We start from the raw sequence: 18,814 nt of genomic DNA on the forward strand, positions 1-18,814 counted from the left end.
GCCTTCTGTCTACTGCCCTTTTTAAATAAGGGTGTTACATTAGCAGTTTTCCAGTCTGCTGGGACCTTTGCTGAGTCCAGGGAGTTTTGGAAAATTACTAATGCATCCACAATCCCTACCGCCACTTCCCTCAAGACCCTAGGATGTAAGCCATCAGGTCCAGGTGATTTATCCGCCTTGAGTCCCATTATTTTACCGAGTACCACTTCCTTAGTGATTTTGATCGTGTTTAGCTCCTCCCCCCCTATAGCCCCCTGTTTGTCCAGTGTTGGGATATTCTTAGTGTCTTCTACTGTAAAGACTGATACAAAATATTCATTCAGTGTTTTTGCCATCTCCATATTTCCCACCATTAATTTCCCGGTCTCATCCTCTAAGGGACCAACATTTACTTTAGCCACCCTTTTTCTTTTTATATAACTATAAAAACTCTTACTATCTGTTTTTATATTTTTTGCTAATTTACTTTCATAATCTATCTTCCCTTTCTTAATCAATCTTTTTGTTATTTTTTGCTGTCTTTTAAAGTTTTCCCAATCCTCTATCCTCCCACTAGATTTGGCTGCCTCATATGCCCTTGTTTTTAGTCGAATACTATCCTTAATTTCTTTACTTAGCCACGGATGGCTGTCTTTTCTTTTACACCCTTTTCTTCTCAGTGGAATATATATTTTTTGGAAGTTGTAAAATAACTCCTTAAATGTACACCACTGATCAGGTATCGTCTTACTCTTTAATCTATTTTCCCAATCCACTCTACTCAATTCCGCTCTCATACCTTCATAGTCTCCTTTATTCTAGCTTAGCACGCTTGTTTGAGATCCAACCTTCTCACCCTCTAATTGAATATGGAATTCAACCATGTTATAGTCACTCATTCCAAGGGGATCCTTTACTAGGACATCTTTAATTAATCCTGTCTCGTTACACAGGACCAGATCGAAGGTTGCTTGCCCCCTGGTCGGTTCAGTTACATACTGCTCAAGAAACCCATCCCTAATACACTCAATGAACTCATCCTCAAGGCAGCCCTGCCCAATTTGATTTGTCCAATTAATATGACAGTTAAAATCCCCCATAATTATAGATGTTCCCTTATTACAAGCCTCAACTATTTCCTGATTGATACTCCGTCCAACAGAGTTGCAACTGTTCGGAGGCCTATAGACTACGCCCACTAGTGTTTTTTTCCCCTTATTATTCCTTATCTCCACCCAAACTGTTTTATTATCCTGATCTTTTGACCCAATACCAATACCTAAAAACAGATTATCCGGTCATTTATTTAATTGCTGTTTGTGGGACATTGCTGTACATAAATTGGCTGCCACACTTGCCTATATTACAACAGTGATTACACTTCAAAAGTAATCCAGTTGCTGAGGTGAGCTTCACTTCACTTCCTTCCCTGGGCCAGCGCTCTGCCCTCCTCCACACTCACTCACTCAGTTTAGTAAGCAAGACATTTTAAACAAATAAAATCTAAATTTGTATTTCTCATATTATTTATATGTAACAAAAATCTCCCAAACTTGTACTATATACTTACTAAAGTTGCTGTGTGTCCTTTAATTACATTCATAGCCTAAACATACAAAAAAGCTTTAATTGTTTTCAGTATTTATTTATGCGTATTTCATATATAGGAAAATACACAAGAAGGAAGTGCACACTTTCTCTGACAAATTCTACAAGTACTTTGTTCAAGGCCCAAACACTTGGAATTTTATACAAATGCAAAAATAAAGGCACTATTTTATTAGCAGCATAATAGAAGAATATTTTAACATTTATTTGGTTGACAGTATTAGGTTATACTTACTGTGCAAAATCTATGATCAAACAAGCAGCATGTTTTATTGCAAAATGTTTTGGCTAGTCCATTAAATATATTTTGAAGACATCAAAAGATCATAGAATTTGTTGCAATCATAATAAAGAAAAGTTGCAGAAGCTGAAAATCTGAAATGAGAACAGAAAGACTGGAACTGCACAACCTCAATATATGAGAAAGATAGGTTAATGCTTCAGATGTGATGCTGCAACAGAAATCTGATGAAAGATCTTATCCAAAATGTTAACCTATCATTTTTTAACCAAATCCTGTCTATTTATGCTTTGAGTAGATGGCCTTTTGTGCACATTGCAATAAATATACAGAGCCACAACCAAACATGCACTTTTCATCACTATTTAGTATATGGGTATGATTTAAGCCCTCCCAAAAATGTAAAAAATATAAATGTTTCTACCAATAAGACAGCTAGTTCCCTTTAATGCGTCACATAACTGCCAATGATAACTATAAATTTTGAAAATACAGAACAAATAATATCAATATTACTAAGTATTTTAGTGTCATATTTGAGAGCATATTAACACATATTAGGACGACCATGGCCATCAGCAACAGGAGATCATAAAGCATGATTTGTTACAAATCAATAAAATACACTGCCATTCAGTCCTATATGTCATGAACAGTATTATAATGCAGATTCCTTTGCAGTTTCATTGTCATCCAAGAAATACTCATCATCAGTAGTGGTGTCTGAGTTTGTATCCGAGTAACGAGAGAAGTCCTGTTTGTCAATCACAGCTGGTGTACGGTGTTGCTGTGGTGAAAGACTGTCCTCTGATATTTTACTCCCTGTAGATGATGAACTTAATAGTCTTATTATATCTGTGGGATTTTCCTTGGGCCAGAATATTTTAATGTCAACAGGAAAATACTCGTCATTCTGTACAGTATCATCATTCACCCCTGGATCCTGGTTTACTCCACTGGCAAGTGGATTGAAAACATCCTCACTCCTCGGAGAAGAGGCTTCCTTGTGAAGATATCCAGGTTTCCATAATCTGTCTTCTATTAACACTCTTTTCATATTCTCTAGGTGTGTTTCTTTCTTTTCCTCTTCTGATTTAGAAACATTTCTTGTGTCTTCATTTCCAATTACTAACTCATGGTTGTCCAGACTAAATTTGCTGCCACGGTATGAAGTCCAGTTGCTATAGTCAGATTCATTCTCATTAGAACAGAGCAGATCAGAATAAGATCGATAAAGTCTGCTGGATTTCACACGATTTGAAAACTTGTGACTGGGGTTAATTTGCCTGTTTCTAACAGTTAGTTTAGAATTATACAAGATATTTGTGGAAAATAAATCTTGGAGAGAGGACTGGTTGCAATCTGAATTAATATCTTTCAAACTTTTTGCCTTATAGACACTACCATGTCTTCTTTGTGTATTCTGAGGACTGGGCATCAGAGAACTGGAGTAATCTTTTGAGAATCTGGCTGTCCCTGCCTGGTAGTTATTGTTTACCGGGGAGTTATTATCTTCATCAATACTAGAAGAACTTCCTCTGTATCGAAAAAAATCACTGTAGGCATTTAACCTATTACGAAAGTTATTAATCTCTGTGGTATCTGAATCAATTTGGTTCTCCACTGAAGAACTTCGCTGCAGGATGTTAGAAACATTTGTATTTTTCATCCATGTTCCCAATATCCTATTTTGAAACGTTTCTCCACAAAATGACTTCCTTCTACATCTGAATAGTTTGTCATCTTCTTTAGCATTGTCATAGTCTGTAGGGATGTCTGCACTATTTGATGAATGATCCTGTAACACATTGCTGTTGTTATGTATAATACTTGTAGGAGACAGAAGAGCAGGTGCTGAATCAGGTGAAGAAGAAATACTGTTGATTAAACGCTTATCAATTTGTTCAAAATTGTCATTATATCCTCTATCCAAAGTGACATCACCACTTTTTGTCGACTCTCTCAAATACTTACTTTTCTTGTTGCATGTGACATCTATAGAAGTCACTTGATCAATCAGTAGATCTGATAATGAAAGGGTAATGTCAGTTTCTGATTTATAGTGTTTCATAACAACACCACTTCTTCTATTCAAAGACATATCACTGTTTGGAGACCAATTCTGAAACTTCGTATTCTTGCCATATGTAATGTCAGTAGAAGAACCTGGGCCAATTCGTGTCTGGAATGAAATTCCTCTGTTGTTTTCAGACTGGCTATTTTCTACATTCTTGATATCTGCTGTGTCCATTACAAAGTCACCTCTTTTTGGAGAATCAAACAGTGACTTGGTTTGATTACTTTTTATGATATTTGCAGGAGACTGCTGGCCAGCCAGTGAAGCTGATAATGAAAATTCATTGTTGCTTTCAGATTTGTTCTTTTGTATACGATTATTTCTTCTGTTCATTATCATTTCTCCACTCAGTATGGAATGAGTTGGTGACTTGACTTGGTTGCTGTGTGTGATATTAGTAGTGAGCCATTGAGTGGCCGCCTTAGGCGGTGATGAGGGTGCACTATTTGTTTTATGCAAAACTTTAAAGTTCAACCTTTCATAAGGTATTTTATCACGATAGATTTCAGTAACTTGTGCTGAATAATTCTGCCTGGTATTTTTCTTTATATCTGTAATGGACTGTATGTTAGTTAGTGAATCTACTGTTGGAATTTTGTTAGTTTCTGGTGTGTTCTTTTGTAAATCTTTGTTGACTCCAGTATCTGCAGTGACAGTAGCACTGTTGAGTGAATAACTCTGTGCCTTAAAATTACTGCTGTGTGTGATATTAATAGAAGGCCGTTGGCTGGTCACTCGATCCAGTGCTGGAAGTATGTGACTTTTCTTAAATTTGTCCTGATTATAATCTTTATTAATTATTTTGCTCATAACGACATCAGTACTGACTGATGAATGACTCAGTGGCTTGTCCTTGTTGCTGTGTGTTGTACCTATAGGAGATTTTTGTTGAGTTACTTTATCTCCTGATAAAAGAGCACTTTTAGTTTCATGTTCGCTCTTTTCCAAAGAGTCAGGACTTTCTCTGTGCACAGTGACATCAGCACTGTTTAAGAAATGACTTAGTGGCTTGTGTTCATTGCCTATAAGAGACAAGTGGCTGGTTACTGGATTCAGTGGTGAAGGCATACACTTAGTCTCACATTTATCTTGTACATCACAAATATTAACTCCTCTGTCCACCGTGATGCCATCAATATTTGGGGGGCATTTCTGTAATGTATTTTTCCTGCCTGGTGTGGTATTTGTATGCGTCCTCTGTCCATCCAATTTATCTGTTGATGAAACCGCACTGTTTTTTTCAGATTGGTATTTTTCTACATTTTTGCTGCCTACCAACAGACTGATGTCATCCCTGATCAGGGAAAGAGTTTTTGATTTGTCTCGATTGCTGTGCGAGATATTTTCAGGGAGCCACCGGCTGGTCACTGCAGGTGATGATGAGGACACACTCTTAGTTTCATGCAAAACGTTTAATTTGAATCGATCACAAGGTCTCTTATAATGGTAGATGTCTGTTACCTTTGTTGTATGATGCTGCAATGCTTTCTTCTTCATGTCTGTAACACTTGCAGCCGAGTGATGGTGAGTGGATGGATATACTGGTGGAATGACACTGTGGATTTGAGGTTTGTACTTTTGTAAATTCTCATTAACCTCTATGTCACCACTCTTCAAAGAAAGAGTCAATGACTTGTCTGTGTTGCTGTGAGTATTTGTAAGAGTCTGTTGGCCAGTTAGTGCATCTTGTGATGAAGCTGGACTGCTTTTTTCAAACTGGTAATTTTTTACATTCTGGATACCTCCTGGACCTAGAATGGTGTCATCACTGAATGGGAAATGGGTCAGCGGCTTGACTTTGTTGTGTATGATATTTGTAGGAGACTGTTGGTCAGTCAATGAATCAGGCAGTATAGGTCCAGTGTTGTCCTTTTGCAGATACTCATTGCCTCCTCTGTCCACAGTGATGGCTAGATTGTTTGGTGAATAATTCAGCGACTCATATTTACTCCTGTGTGGGATATTTGTTGGAAACTGTTGCCCAATCACCAAATCCAATGCTGAAGATATATAGGTAGTCTCTGATTTGTCTTGTACATTATCTTTACTGATTCTTCTATCCAAAGTGATGTCACCATTATTTGGGGGCAAATTCTGCAGAGTATTTTTCCTGCAAGGTGTAATATTTGCTGGCGTCCTCTGGCCAGTCACTGTACCGGGTGAAATTGCACCACGGTTTTCTGATTGGTAATTTTCCACATTTTTGACACCTCCTGGAACCACAGAGATGTCATCAATGAATGGGGAATGAGCGAGTGACTTGTTTATGTTGTTGTGTGTGATATTTGTAGGAGACTGTTGGTCAGTCAATGAACCTGGTGTTGTAAGTTCACTGCTGTCCTTTTGTAAATGCTCAGTACATCCCCTGTTCATCGTGTCATCTCCACTAAGTGGGGAATGAGGCTGTGAATGGCCTTTGTTGTTGTGTGCAACAATTGTAGGGAACCACTGACTCGTCACTGAAGGTGATGATAAGGGTACACTGTTTGTTTTATGCAGTATTTTAAAGGTAAATATATCACAGGATTTCTGATCATGAGCAATTTCAGTTACCTTTGATGAATCATTCTGCAATGTACCTTTCTTTATATCTGTGATAGCTGGAGTGGTCTGTAAGCCAGTTAATATTTCTGGTAATGGATCTATTCCATGGCTTTCAGATTTGTTCTTTTTTAAATACTCATTGCCTTCTCTGTCCACATAGATGTCCTTGCTGAGTAAAGGATGAATCAGTGGCTTGTTTTGGTTGTTATGTATGATATTTGAAGTGAGCCACTGACTGGTCATTCCAGGTGGTGATGAGGATGCACTATTTGTTTTACCGAAACAGTCAGATTTGAATCGATCACAAGGCCCTTCATCACAACAGATGTCAGTTACACTTCTTGAATAATGCTGCAGTGTATTTTTCTTTATATCGGTGATAGCTGTAGGAGATTGTTGGACAACCAGCAGATCTAATGATGGATCTATACCACTGAATTCAGATTTATCCTTTTGTAAATATTCCACAGTGTCAGCACCACTGTTCAGTGGGTCTGTTGAAGGACCGACACTGCTGATTTCTGGGTTGTCCTTTTGCAAATGCTTATTAAATCCAGTATCCGCAGTGAAAGCAGAATTGTTGAGTGAGTAACTCAGTGACTCAGATCTATTGCTGTGTGTTATATTTACAGGAGACAGCTGGCTGGGCACTGGATCCAGGGGTGAAGATGCATAAGTAGTTTCAGATTTGTCCTGCTGTGCAAGATCTTTAACTTCTCTCTTTATATCAGCAGCATTTGGCAAATAATTCAGTTGCTTGTCTTTGTTGTATATGATATTCATAGGAGACAGTTGAGTCATTTTATTTGACACAATTGCAGTGTTGATTTCAGATTTGCGATTTTGCAAAGAGCCAAGACTTTTTCTGTTCCCAGTGAGATCAGCACTGTGTAGAGAATGACTCAGTGGCTTGTGTTCATTGCAATATGTATTATCTGTAAGGAACAACTGGTTAGAAACTGGATCCAGTACAGAAAGGGCAACATCAATCTTAGATTTATCCGGTTGTTTGTAATCTTTAGTAACAGTGTTCTGTTCCCAATTCTGAAATGTGCTTTTGATACTATGTATAATATCGGAAGGAGTCTTTGAGCTAATTGTTGTTCCTGGTAATGAAAGTACTCTGTAGTTTTCAGATTGGTCATTTTCTAAATTCTTGATCACAGCTGATTTCACTGGGGAATGAATCAGTAACTTGTCTATATTGCTGTGAGTATTTGTAGCAGACTGTTGGCCCGTCAGTGTATCTTGTGATGAAATTTGAACATTTTTTTCAGATTGGTAAATTTCTGCATTCTTAATAGTTCCTGGACCCATAGTGATATTATCACTGAGTGGAAAATGAGTCAATGACATCTCTTGATTGCTGGCTATGAAATTTGTAAGAGACTCTTGGCCAGTCAGTGAGTCCTGTGTTGAAAGTTTACAATTGGTTTCAGATTTAGCCTTTGGTAAATATTCATTGCCTCCAGTGAGTGAGGAATATGTCAATGAAGTATCTTGGTTTACATGTGTGATAGTTGTAGAAGACAGTTGATCAGTTACTGTTTCTGGTAATGTTTCAGATTTGTTTTTCTGTGCATTATTATGGTTTCCACTGTTTGGGTAGTTTTCTGTTGACTTGCCTTTGTTGGTATGTATGTAATCTGTAGACCAGTTTGGCATCACTACACCTGATGATGGTGTGCTGGTCATTTCAGATTTATAGTTTTGTATGTTATCAACACTGGGTATTTCAGGTAAAGTGCTACTGACTGTGTGTGATGGCCAATTCTGTAAAGTACTTTTCATACCGTTTTTGGTATCCGAAGGAATTGCTTCTGTTGAGTCTGATAATGGAAGTACACAGTTAGGGTCAGATTTATACACGTTACCTGTTTGATCTGCAGTTATGCAAGTACTCTTTGCTGAATGACCCAGTAACTGGGATTTGTAGCTGTATGGTTTAGGAAACTTGTAGCTGAGCATTTGATCTGTTGATAGTGTAATGGCAGATGCCGGTTTGTAGTTTTGTATAGAATTTCTAACCAAATTAAGGCTGTTGCTGTTTGATGATGGACTTTGGGAAGCAACTGGTTTGTAAGCAAAGTTTGGAGATTGTGTCCTAGTCATTCCTATTGCATTACTTGTTTCTGATTCTTCATTTTGTAACGAGTCATTATTCACACTTTCTAAGGTGACAGCATCAGTTTTTGGAGGATTACTCGGTCTTGCACTGTTGTAATAAATTATATTTGTTAGACATTGTGGTGCAGTTTTTGGATCTGCTGAAAGTTCATGACCTGTTTCATGTTTAACTTTTTGTAAATAACCATCATCACCTGAGTGCAAGGCAGTAGCTGTTCTGTTTGGTGCACAAGTCTGTAACACATTATTGTCCATGCATGCTGTTACACATGTAGGAAGCTGTGAACCAATTCGCTGGGTTGGCAATAAAGACATGCTTCTTCTCTCATCTTCGCAATTTTGTTTCCAGTTGTTATTTTCACTTTCTGGCAAAGGGACGTCAACATCCCTTGATGTGGCAGTTTCCATTCTGGTTTTACTCCATGCGATTGAAGAGTTTTCTTTCTCTGCGTCTGTAAACAAAAGGGTTCTTTCTCTTCCATCCCTACAGTTTTGTAAATGATCATTACATTTTCTTTCTGTAGCAATGTTAGTGTTGTCTGACCCAGAATATTGCTGCTTATTTTTGCTACCGATTGTGATATATGAAGCAGTCCTTGGTTTATACATTGGATCTGGCAATGAAAGTGAAGTATTGGGTTTAAGTTGACTGATTTGTAAAGAATCACTGATGCTGCCTCTTTGGGAAATGACGTTATCACAATTTTGTGATTCAATTTTGCACCTGGTGGTAGTATATATAGAAAGTAGAGGAGTGTGGTGAGTACGTACTGGAACAGGTGATGAAACTGTAGGGATGGCTTTTGATTTACTGTCTTGTAAAAAAACAGCACTGCCACTTTCTTGTGAAGTGTTGAGTAAACTAGCCGACAAATACCGTCGAAGCACATTTTTGTTGCCAACATTAAGACTTCTTGGTCCAGTCATGGAGGTGAATGATGAAGACTCGCTGTTGCTTTGTGAACAACCTACATCTCTTTGTGAAGGGACACAAATATTGTTTGATGAGTAACTTTGCTGCCTATTTTTGTTGCTACCAGCAACAATTGGAAGAGACTGCGATTCAGTTAGCAGATCAAGTGATGATGTTCTGGCGGTTTCACTTTTGCTGTCTGACAAATAACCATCAGTATGTGTTCTTATCGGAATGTCATCAGCACAGTTTATTAGATGATTTTGAAACATATTTTTAGGCTCAATAATGGAAGACTGTAGGCCACATGTTGGACTTGATAATATTGCATTGTCAGTTTTGTATTGACCTGCTTCAACACAAGTACAGTCATTTCCTTGTTGCTCAATAGCATGAACATTGTTCGACAGAGGAGTGTGCCTCACATTTTCAATGTTGCACCCAACTGGCACTGACTGTATCCCAGTGTTTTCACTTAACTCAGAAGTATTCAGCAAAGTGTTCATTTTATTGTCATTTCTGTTTATTCTCACTAGGCCATGGTAGTTATAATTTTTAACATCTTCCTCATCTGTGATTTTTTTTCGCAATCCAGAATTGCTTAAATCTTCTGTTCCCAAGATCTTTTCATGTTCATCCATAGCAACTACAAAATGATCAAAAAAAGCATTAAGAAGGAACATAAGAAATAGGAGCAGGAGTAGGCCAATCGGCCCCTCGAGCCTGCTCCGCCATTTAATAAGATCATGGCTGATCTGATCCTAACCGCCAATCTACTATCACAGAACCATCTCCTGAATCTAACAGAATTAGACACACGAAATAGGAGCAGGATCAGGCTACATGGGCCCCTGGGCCCGCTCCGCTACCCACAGGGCCATGACCGATCCGAACCTAGACTCATGTCCAAATTCCTGCCCGCTCCCCGTAACCCTTAATTCCCTTTACTTCTAGGAAACTGTCTATTTCTGTTTTAAATTTATGTAATGATGTAGCTTCTACAGCTTTTTGGGGCAGCATATTCCATGGACCTACCACCCTCTGAGTGAAGTAGTTCCTCCTCATCTCAGTTTTGAAAGAGCAGCCCCTTATTCTAAGACTATGCCCCCTAGTTCTAGTTTCACCCATCATCGGGAACATCCTCCCCGCATCCACCCGATCCAACCCCTTCACAATCTTATATGTTTCAATAAGATCGCCTCTCATTCTTCTGAACTCCAATGAGTAGAGCCCCAATCTACTCAACCTCTCCTCATATGTCCATCCCCTCATCCCCGGGATTAACCGAGTGAACCTTCTTTGTACTGACTCGAGAGCAAGTATGTCTTTTCTTAAGTATGGACACCAAAACTGTATGCAGTATTCCAGGTGCGGTCTCACCAATACCTTGTACAACTGAAGCAATACCTCCCTATTTTTACATTCTATCCCCCTAGCAATGAAAGCCAACATTCCATTGGCCTTCTTAATCACTTGCTGCACCTGCATACTAACCTTTTGAGTTTCGTGCACCAGGACCCCCAGATCCCTTTGTACTTCAGTACTTTCCAGTTTCTTGCCATTAAGATAATAACTTGCTCTACGATTTTTCCTGCCAAAGTGCATAACCTCACACTTTCCAGTATTGTATTCCATCTGCCAAATCTCTGCCCACTTACTTAGCCTGTCTATGTCCCCTTGCAGGTTTTTTATGTCCTCCTCACTCACTACTTTCCCTCCCATCTTAGTATCATCTGCAAACTTTGATATGTTACACTCGGTTCCCTCCTCCAAATCGTTAATATAGATTGTAAAGAGTTGGGGACCCAGCACTGACCCCTGCGGAACACCACTAGTTACTGATTGCCAGTCTGAGAATGATCCATTTATCCCAACTCTCTGCTTTCTGTTAGATAGCCAATCCTCTATCCATGCCAGAATATTACCCCCAATCCCGTGATTTTTTATCTTAAGCAATAATCTTGTGTGGCACCTTGTCAAATGCCTTTTGGAAGTCTAAATACACTACGTCCACTGGTTCCCCTTTATCCACCCTATATGTTACTTCCTCAAAGAACTCCAGCAAATTTGTCAAACATGACTTCCCCTTCATAAAACCATGCTGACTTTGTCCTATTAAATTATGATTATCCAAATGTCCTGTTACTGTCTCCTTAATAATGGACTCCAAAATTTTACCTACCACAGATGTTAGGCTATAGTTTCCAGCCTTTTGTCTACTGCCCTTTTTAAATAAGGGTGTTACATTAGCAGTTTTCCAGTCTGCCAGGACCTTTGCTGAGTCCAGGGAGTTTTGGAAAATTATTACTAATGCATCCACAATCCCTACCGCCACTTCCCTCAAGACCCTAGGATGTAAGCCATCAGGTCCAGGTGATTTATTCGCCTTGAGTCCCATTATTTTACCGAGTACCACTTCCTTAGTGATTTTAATCGTGTTTAGCTCCTCCCCTCCATAGCCCCCGGTTTGTCCAGTGTTGGGATATTCTTAGTGTCCTCTACTGTAAAGACTGATACAAAATATTCATTCAGTGTTTTTGCCATCTCCATATTTCCCACCATTAATTTCCCGGTCTCATCCTCTAAGGGACCAACATTTACTTTAGCCACCCTTTTTCTTTTTATATAACTATAAAAACTCTTACTATCTGTTTTTATATTTTTTGCTAATTTACTTTCATAATCTATCTTCCCTTTCTTAATCAATCTTTTTGTTATTTTTTGCTGTCTTTTAAAGTTTTCCCAATCCTCTATCCTCCCACTAGATTTGGCTACCTTATATGCCCTTGTTTTTAGTCGAATACTATCCTTAATTTCTTTACTTAGGAGGAAGAATAAGTATGCACAGGAACTGCAGAGAACAAAATACATCATATATTTATCTACATAAAGACAAAACAGTACACAAGTATGCTTTGCAAAATACTGCAAGCAAGATTGGTATTGGCAGATGCCTTAGAACAGTACATCTCTTCACCTTCTTGGCTGATGAATAATGTGTGTCCTAGATACATAGAAAATTTATTTTTATGAAGTTTAAAATATTGTAACTGCTGTTTACTTACCACGGGTGGTCTTTGTTTCCAGGACTTTAGGGTGTTCTTTAGAAAGTTTTTGTTTACTAATGTCACGGTACACAAATATTTTTCTTTCAACACGGGGGACCGCTGCTGCTTTCAACTGTACCTGAGGTAAATTACATTCTCTTAGTTAATGCTGTTTATTCATGGAGTTTACAGTTTAAGTGATAGAATTAATACCCTGAAGGGAGACTATATATACCCTGAAGGGAGACTATATAGACAGCTTATAACACAGCACATATGTTTTTAAAGACCATAATATACTCCTAAGTTTCTATACTTTGTTCTTTTATTCAATACCACAGCTAAATTATTGAAAGTTAACTTTTTTCTTTTATTAGTCATCCTCCTTAGTAAAAGATATGGGATAGGAAATTGGACCTCATTGTGCCCATTTTATGGGTGTAAAATGGGTGCAATGAGGCCCAATTTTAGAATGCTTGAAAAACAGTCAACCCAAAATTGAGTTGGGCCATTGTCCCTGGTGGCTGCCTAAAACAGGCGTTAATATGTAAATGAGTGGCCTAACACCGGTTTTAAGTCCCCTCACAGAATTTTGGCATCGATGAACAGGGCACGTACTGGGCCTGCTAAGGTTAAGTTTTTGAGTAATGTTTTGTTGTAAAAACCTCCCTGTGCAGCTAAGAGGAGCAGGACTACTCCCCCCAACTCTAGTCATCACAATCGTCCCCCCCATCTGCTCCAACCCCCTTACCGAGATTTACCTTTAGGCAGCTGCTGGCAAGGCAAGCGGGCCGATATTCTTCTATGTAAATGCGCAAGCTGCCTGTGGAATTGCGACAGCTGCTCACAGATTTTTTTTAATGAGGCCCTAGGACCAATTTCAGGCTGGCCTCAGCCCTTTCGGTTGGGGTGCGCAGCCCCGATTCTGGGCCCATGCTGTTTAACACTGTTGTTTAAAAAATTAAGAGACTTTATTTATTGAATCTTTGAGGTTAGGGTTTTAAGAATTCCTAAATGCAATCCTTCTCTGTGACTGATATCAAAGACGGGTATGATATTTCGCCAAAGTGAAGGGCATTGCTCAGTTCCCCCCCCGCAATCACAGGATAGTAAATGTGTTCACTGATTGACTCTTATATGGAGTTGCATGGATACCCGGTTACAAAAGGTACAAGAAACTTTCGTTTAAAAAGCTCTATCTACCGGCAAAATTCAGGAGCCGTTTTCTATAAGTTTTTTTTACTTCTCGTTGCTTTTTATTTTTCCCCAATCAGGCTCTGCAAGGTCTGTAGCAAAGCAACAGCTTCAGCTAGAGACGCTTGCAGTTGCAGCCGACTGTTTTGAAGCTGTTGCTAATCAACAGGGTTTGTTGATTCTCACGGAGCTGAAAAGCTCTGTATGTTTTAACATTGCCGCTGGTTTATACGGCAGTTTTGATCTAACGGCACCAGCTCGGTCCCGTCAGTGCCAGATACCAGAAAGTTTCCTGTATTAAAGGTTAGAGGTTGTCTCAGCATAGGTAAGCAAATAATCTATGGAATACAAGGCTCCAGTCCCAACCTGACCACAAGAATGTTATTTGTGGAATGCAACATGTTGAGTTGAATAATATTAGATTGACTTCCTAGAGTTTTCCACTCAATTGCTTTCGGGATCAGGGAGGAAATTTGCAGACATTTATCTACTTGAAAGTGCTACCTATGGCTTTTTAATCTTCCTCAGTAGGTTAAACAAATTACACAGGGAGTCCATGTCATTACTAATTGCACATGTTCATATCATTGGTCTTCTTTCATTCCAGATTTTACATTTATATGTACTTAAAGTTTTAATCACTCAGTAAATTTGAGGCTTCCAATTTTGGTAGCATTAAAAAGGACAGAAATTCCATTGTGCCTGCTCGAAGTGTGACTGGATGGATACTTTAACCTGCTGCTAATCCGATTCCTAATCCTGGGGATGGGATTACTTCAATAGTTGGGGCAGACTCCTGTGCATGTAAATTAGCCCAACCAGAAACTCGGAGCAGCACCCTATCAGTCCAAAAGGCCAAGGGCAAAACTTAAAAAAAACATCTTCGCTCTGTATTAAGATAATTGACCGCTCCGAGGTTGATTACCTTTGTGTTTTTTAGTCTTGGGGCCTTCACTAGGTTCAAAAAGGGATCTATGACTGCTTGGCTTAGGTGACACTGGGCCTAAAGGAAGAGTTGTGTGGAATTCCCGGGGAGGCTTGAAACACCACCCAAAGACATAGCCTCAATATTGTTTTCCAACATATTAGGGGAGAGCAGAAAGTTACCCCCTTCCACAGCAGGGCAATCTGTCAGACAAGTTTAGATAGGTGAAAACCTGGTGGACCCAGATTCTGTCTGGAATTATTGCCTAATTGTACCCCCCCAATTCATGTAATTTTTGCCCTTAATTGTTTAGTAGCAGTCCAATGGAAATGTTCAATTATGGGTGGAGATTAATTCCATAAAATGGGGGCGAAATTGGGTGCCTTTGCACCTCCTGCACAAATGGCTTTGTGACCGGGTGCGGCACGGACATCGACTCCCGCCATATTGCGGCGGCGCTACAGCATTGCACCCTGATCTCCTTCACCAGGAGATAGTGACTCCATCGCCGTGCACATCGCCCTGGTAGCGCCCTGGACCCAAAATTGACTTCCGTCCCCTGCAGCAGCGCCGGTTGAAAACACCGACAGCTGTAGGAGGTGCGCAGGCCGGCCGCGTCGGGGGCGATGATTAAAGGCGAGATGGCCGAGGTAAGTAAAAAATAAAACTTACCTTTCTTGTTGTAGTTTTTTTGCGCTGGTTCCTGCCTTCGATCGATCAGCCCGGCACTCTGCTCGAGTGTCAGGCTGATCGCGCGGGATCGCGGCTGCCTTGGCGGTCCAGGTAGGTATTTTTTTTATATTGCAGAGCCTGCAGCGATGGCTCTTCCCTTTAAGGGAGGGAAGGAGCCTTTGAACGCGGCAGCGCTGCACGGCCCCGCCTGCTGCCAACTGCGCTCCAAGGAGGAAGTGGAGAGTTTGATTTAGCGCTCCACTTCCTTCCTGGAGCGCAAAACCGAATTTTTAAAAAGTTTACAAACATTAGCGCCTGCCACTAATTTTCTCAACTTTTACAAGTTAGCGCCTCAAACCGGGCTATAATGAATTTCTCCCCCAATGTCTCTGTAAAAACTGGGTCTCACCAAGGTGGAATTTAAACAAGGTTCACTGTGGTCTGGTGCTTGCCCTGCTTATTTAAAATATATTAATGAAACACTTACCTGGAATTGCTGAAACATGTCTGGTGATTCCAATTGCAATAAATTGTAGTTACGGCACCTATCAAAATAAATATTATAGATTAAGAACAAACTTGTGTTTATATAACATCTTTCACATCCTTAGGATGTCCCAAAGCACTTTACAGCCAATGAATTAATTTTGAAGTGTGGTCACTGTTTTTATGTAGGCAAATGTGGCAGCCAATTTGCAGAATGCAAGATTCACAAACAACAAATTGAATAAATGACCAATTAATCTGTTTTGTTGGTGTTTGGTAAGGGTTAAATGATAGCCAGCAAGAGGAGGGGGGAACTCCCCTGCTTTTCTTCAAATAGTGCCATGGGATCTCTTGTATCCACTCGTTGATCTCCTGTGGTATAGTGATGCTCATGGGAAAATAACGTCACCACTTGCTGTAGGCTGCATTTGGGTTGGAGTTTATGGAGAAAATGTGGCCCTCAGTGCCACCCTTCTCATCTCCTTATCCCAGTTCTCATTGTATCCCCTGCCCCTTCACCATCCCACTACACATTCCCTTTCCTGCCACCTCCACACTCGTATCCTTCCCCATTTGAACTATCAATTCAACTCTATCCTTGCCCTTGCTCCACTGTCACTCACCTGACTCAACCCTCCTTCCACTCTCTCCCACTAAGGCAGATAGTGACCAGCCAGAGACTCCCTCGCAATTCTATCCTCCTTATCCGTTTCCCTTCCTTTGCTTTCAAAATTCTACTTAAGAAAAAAATCAAATTAGAATGAGGAAAGAAATTGCCTTTCTGCCTTTATCTTAATTGGGTCTTTATCGCCCTCTCTCCCTTTAGAAATTAGAATTTGTATCATAGGTATAAGCGATTAGCATTAACATGTCAACAAAACAAGGGTGCAGATAATTAGTAGGCTTCAAAATTCAATTGGTGTTTCAAAAAAAATAGAAGTAACATTAAATGAAGACTCACCCCTCCCCTTGCCCATCTCTCAAGTTGTAATGTTGATGGAACACAAAAGCTACAACTGGCGTGTAATCAGACCGTGATATTTTCTCACAATCACAGACATACACATTCCCTTTTTTTTTAAACTAAAGTCAGTCATTCACAATTAATTTTACTTCAGTAAAGTTTTTGAAATTTGACTTCTGGCTTTTAAAATAATTTTGAAAAACTTTTAGGCAGAAACTTCCAGAAGCTAAAGGGAAAATATTCCTCAGTATAGTTGACTGAATGGTATTGATGCAACCTGGGAAATTAGGTACACTGAATAATCCAATGATATCACAGCTCTGGGCAAAAATATCAACTCCAAGCCCAGGCCTTTGGAGAGGCTGAGGCCTTCAAATAAAAACTTTAATGAAAGCATTAAAAGACAATAAAATGGAAAAGTTTAATAATGTTATTCTGAAATATGCAATTTTTAAAACTTGTTTCCATATTTTTGACATTAAAAATTTCCATTGCGAGGAAAAAAGGCATTTATGGGAATCCAGTAGCCAGGTTACACATAGGGTGATATAGTCTCAGTGTAAAATAACAGTTGTTGGCCCGGACTTTGCGGTGGTAATGACAGCAAAACTGTCAGCATCCGCTGTCAATACCCCTCTGAAACTGACAGCAATTTCTGGAGATAGAGCATGCGCACATAAACATGGAAATCCAGAAGTTGCCGTCAGTGATTCTACGTTTCTCCATAGGGTGCGCTGTTGAACTCCCTGGAGCCGGCAATCTTTGAGAAATCACTGAACTGATGAGAACCTAAGCTTTTACCCTGAAATATCGCTCTTAAAAAAACACAAAAGTTTTGCCTTGTTGAATGAGGTGTAACTTTTTTTTTTTTTAAATGGCGTATTGATTCATAATTATTGCTGAACAACTGTTCTGGCCCTGAAACTAATTTTATATTTGTGAATGTCAAATTTTTAAAATTCCATGGTTTTTAATATATAATTTTAAAAAAATTTCTTTTAAAGTTTGTTTAGGATATTTCAGCTTCTACCTTAATTCCATGTTTATGTCCCAACCTATATTTTGCTCTCTAAAATGATTAAAAGATGAAGGAAAATCATCGCATTTTACTTCCTGGTTTGCTGTCTGTGAGAATCCTTCAATGTGATTGGCTGCTTAGCCAGCTTGATGACTTCACTGTTGCTGGATGCTGGAGAGCCCCTAGACTTGACGCCAGCATGAACTTAACGTCAGGAGAGCTGAAATTAATGCCAGAGATCGCTAGATCTTTGTGGGCAGCTTTCTTAGAGGTCAGCGGCGAGTGCCATCACTTCACCACTGACCGCAAATTCCGGGCCATTATGTTTCACACATCATGACACCTTTAATATAAAAAATGTCAATCATAGTGCCACCTGCAGCAGTAATAGGTATGGCATGTACTTATGAGTTTTCAATGAAACACGTGGCCCACATATTGAATTTAATATATAGATATGTATTGTCCATTAGTTAAAGTGAATTATTCCCTATTTACTATCTGTCAGTTAATGAATTATTAGAGTCATAGTTAAAGGATTATTATATACTTACATTGTCACAGATAGAAACATTATTTAGAGCAAGAGCTGAACTGAAATTAAATACGTTAAATCTGCTTTAGTTTAATTCAAAAGTACTTTGATTTTTCCAAGTTTGGACTATTTATGGTTCATGTTTCACTACCTCCAAGGGTGCTACAATGTATTAGTAATAATAAAAACAATATGTATTTGCTTTTTGGCATTGTCACAAAGGTATCTGAATTTGGTCAAATTCTACTACAGAAATCTTGCATGACTAATCTATACAAAGCTGCTTTGTAGTTTCTAAATCTTCCCTTCAAGAAAACAAATATAAAACTACGGGCCTGTAATGTGACTTTAGACCTTTACCAGTGAGGCCCAGTCCAGAGTGCCATGTGTGCGCGAAGCTCTGGGCTGCAACGACCAGCAAAGTGGAAGGTTGGTCGAGCACGTGTCAGGAACCTCCTCTCCGTACAGGATCTGTTCTCGGCTC

At 39.3% G+C, this 18,814-nt stretch overlaps 1 protein-coding gene across 1 annotated transcript in view; it reads right to left on the reverse strand.

The window, feature by feature from the left end:
• Positions 1-1,603: 1,603 nt before the first annotated feature.
• The window catches only part of LOC147111830 (uncharacterized), a 340,177-nt gene continuing 322,966 nt past the window's right edge, over positions 1,604-18,814 (reverse strand). Inside the window, exons 4-6 of the mRNA XM_085999107.1 lie at positions 15,815-15,872; positions 12,555-12,675; positions 1,604-10,135 (exon numbers count right to left, since the gene is read on the reverse strand). Coding sequence (XP_085855233.1) covers positions 2,487-10,135; positions 12,555-12,675; positions 15,815-15,872 — 7,828 coding nt within the window. The 3' untranslated portion in view covers positions 1,604-2,486. The remainder of the gene's footprint in view (positions 10,136-12,554; positions 12,676-15,814; positions 15,873-18,814) is intronic.

This window comes from Somniosus microcephalus, chromosome 10 (genome assembly GCF_052327205.1).
Source record: "Somniosus microcephalus isolate GS21.2 chromosome 10, FLI_Smic_1.0, whole genome shotgun sequence".
Classification (NCBI taxonomy): Eukaryota; Metazoa; Chordata; class Chondrichthyes; order Squaliformes; family Somniosidae; genus Somniosus; species Somniosus microcephalus.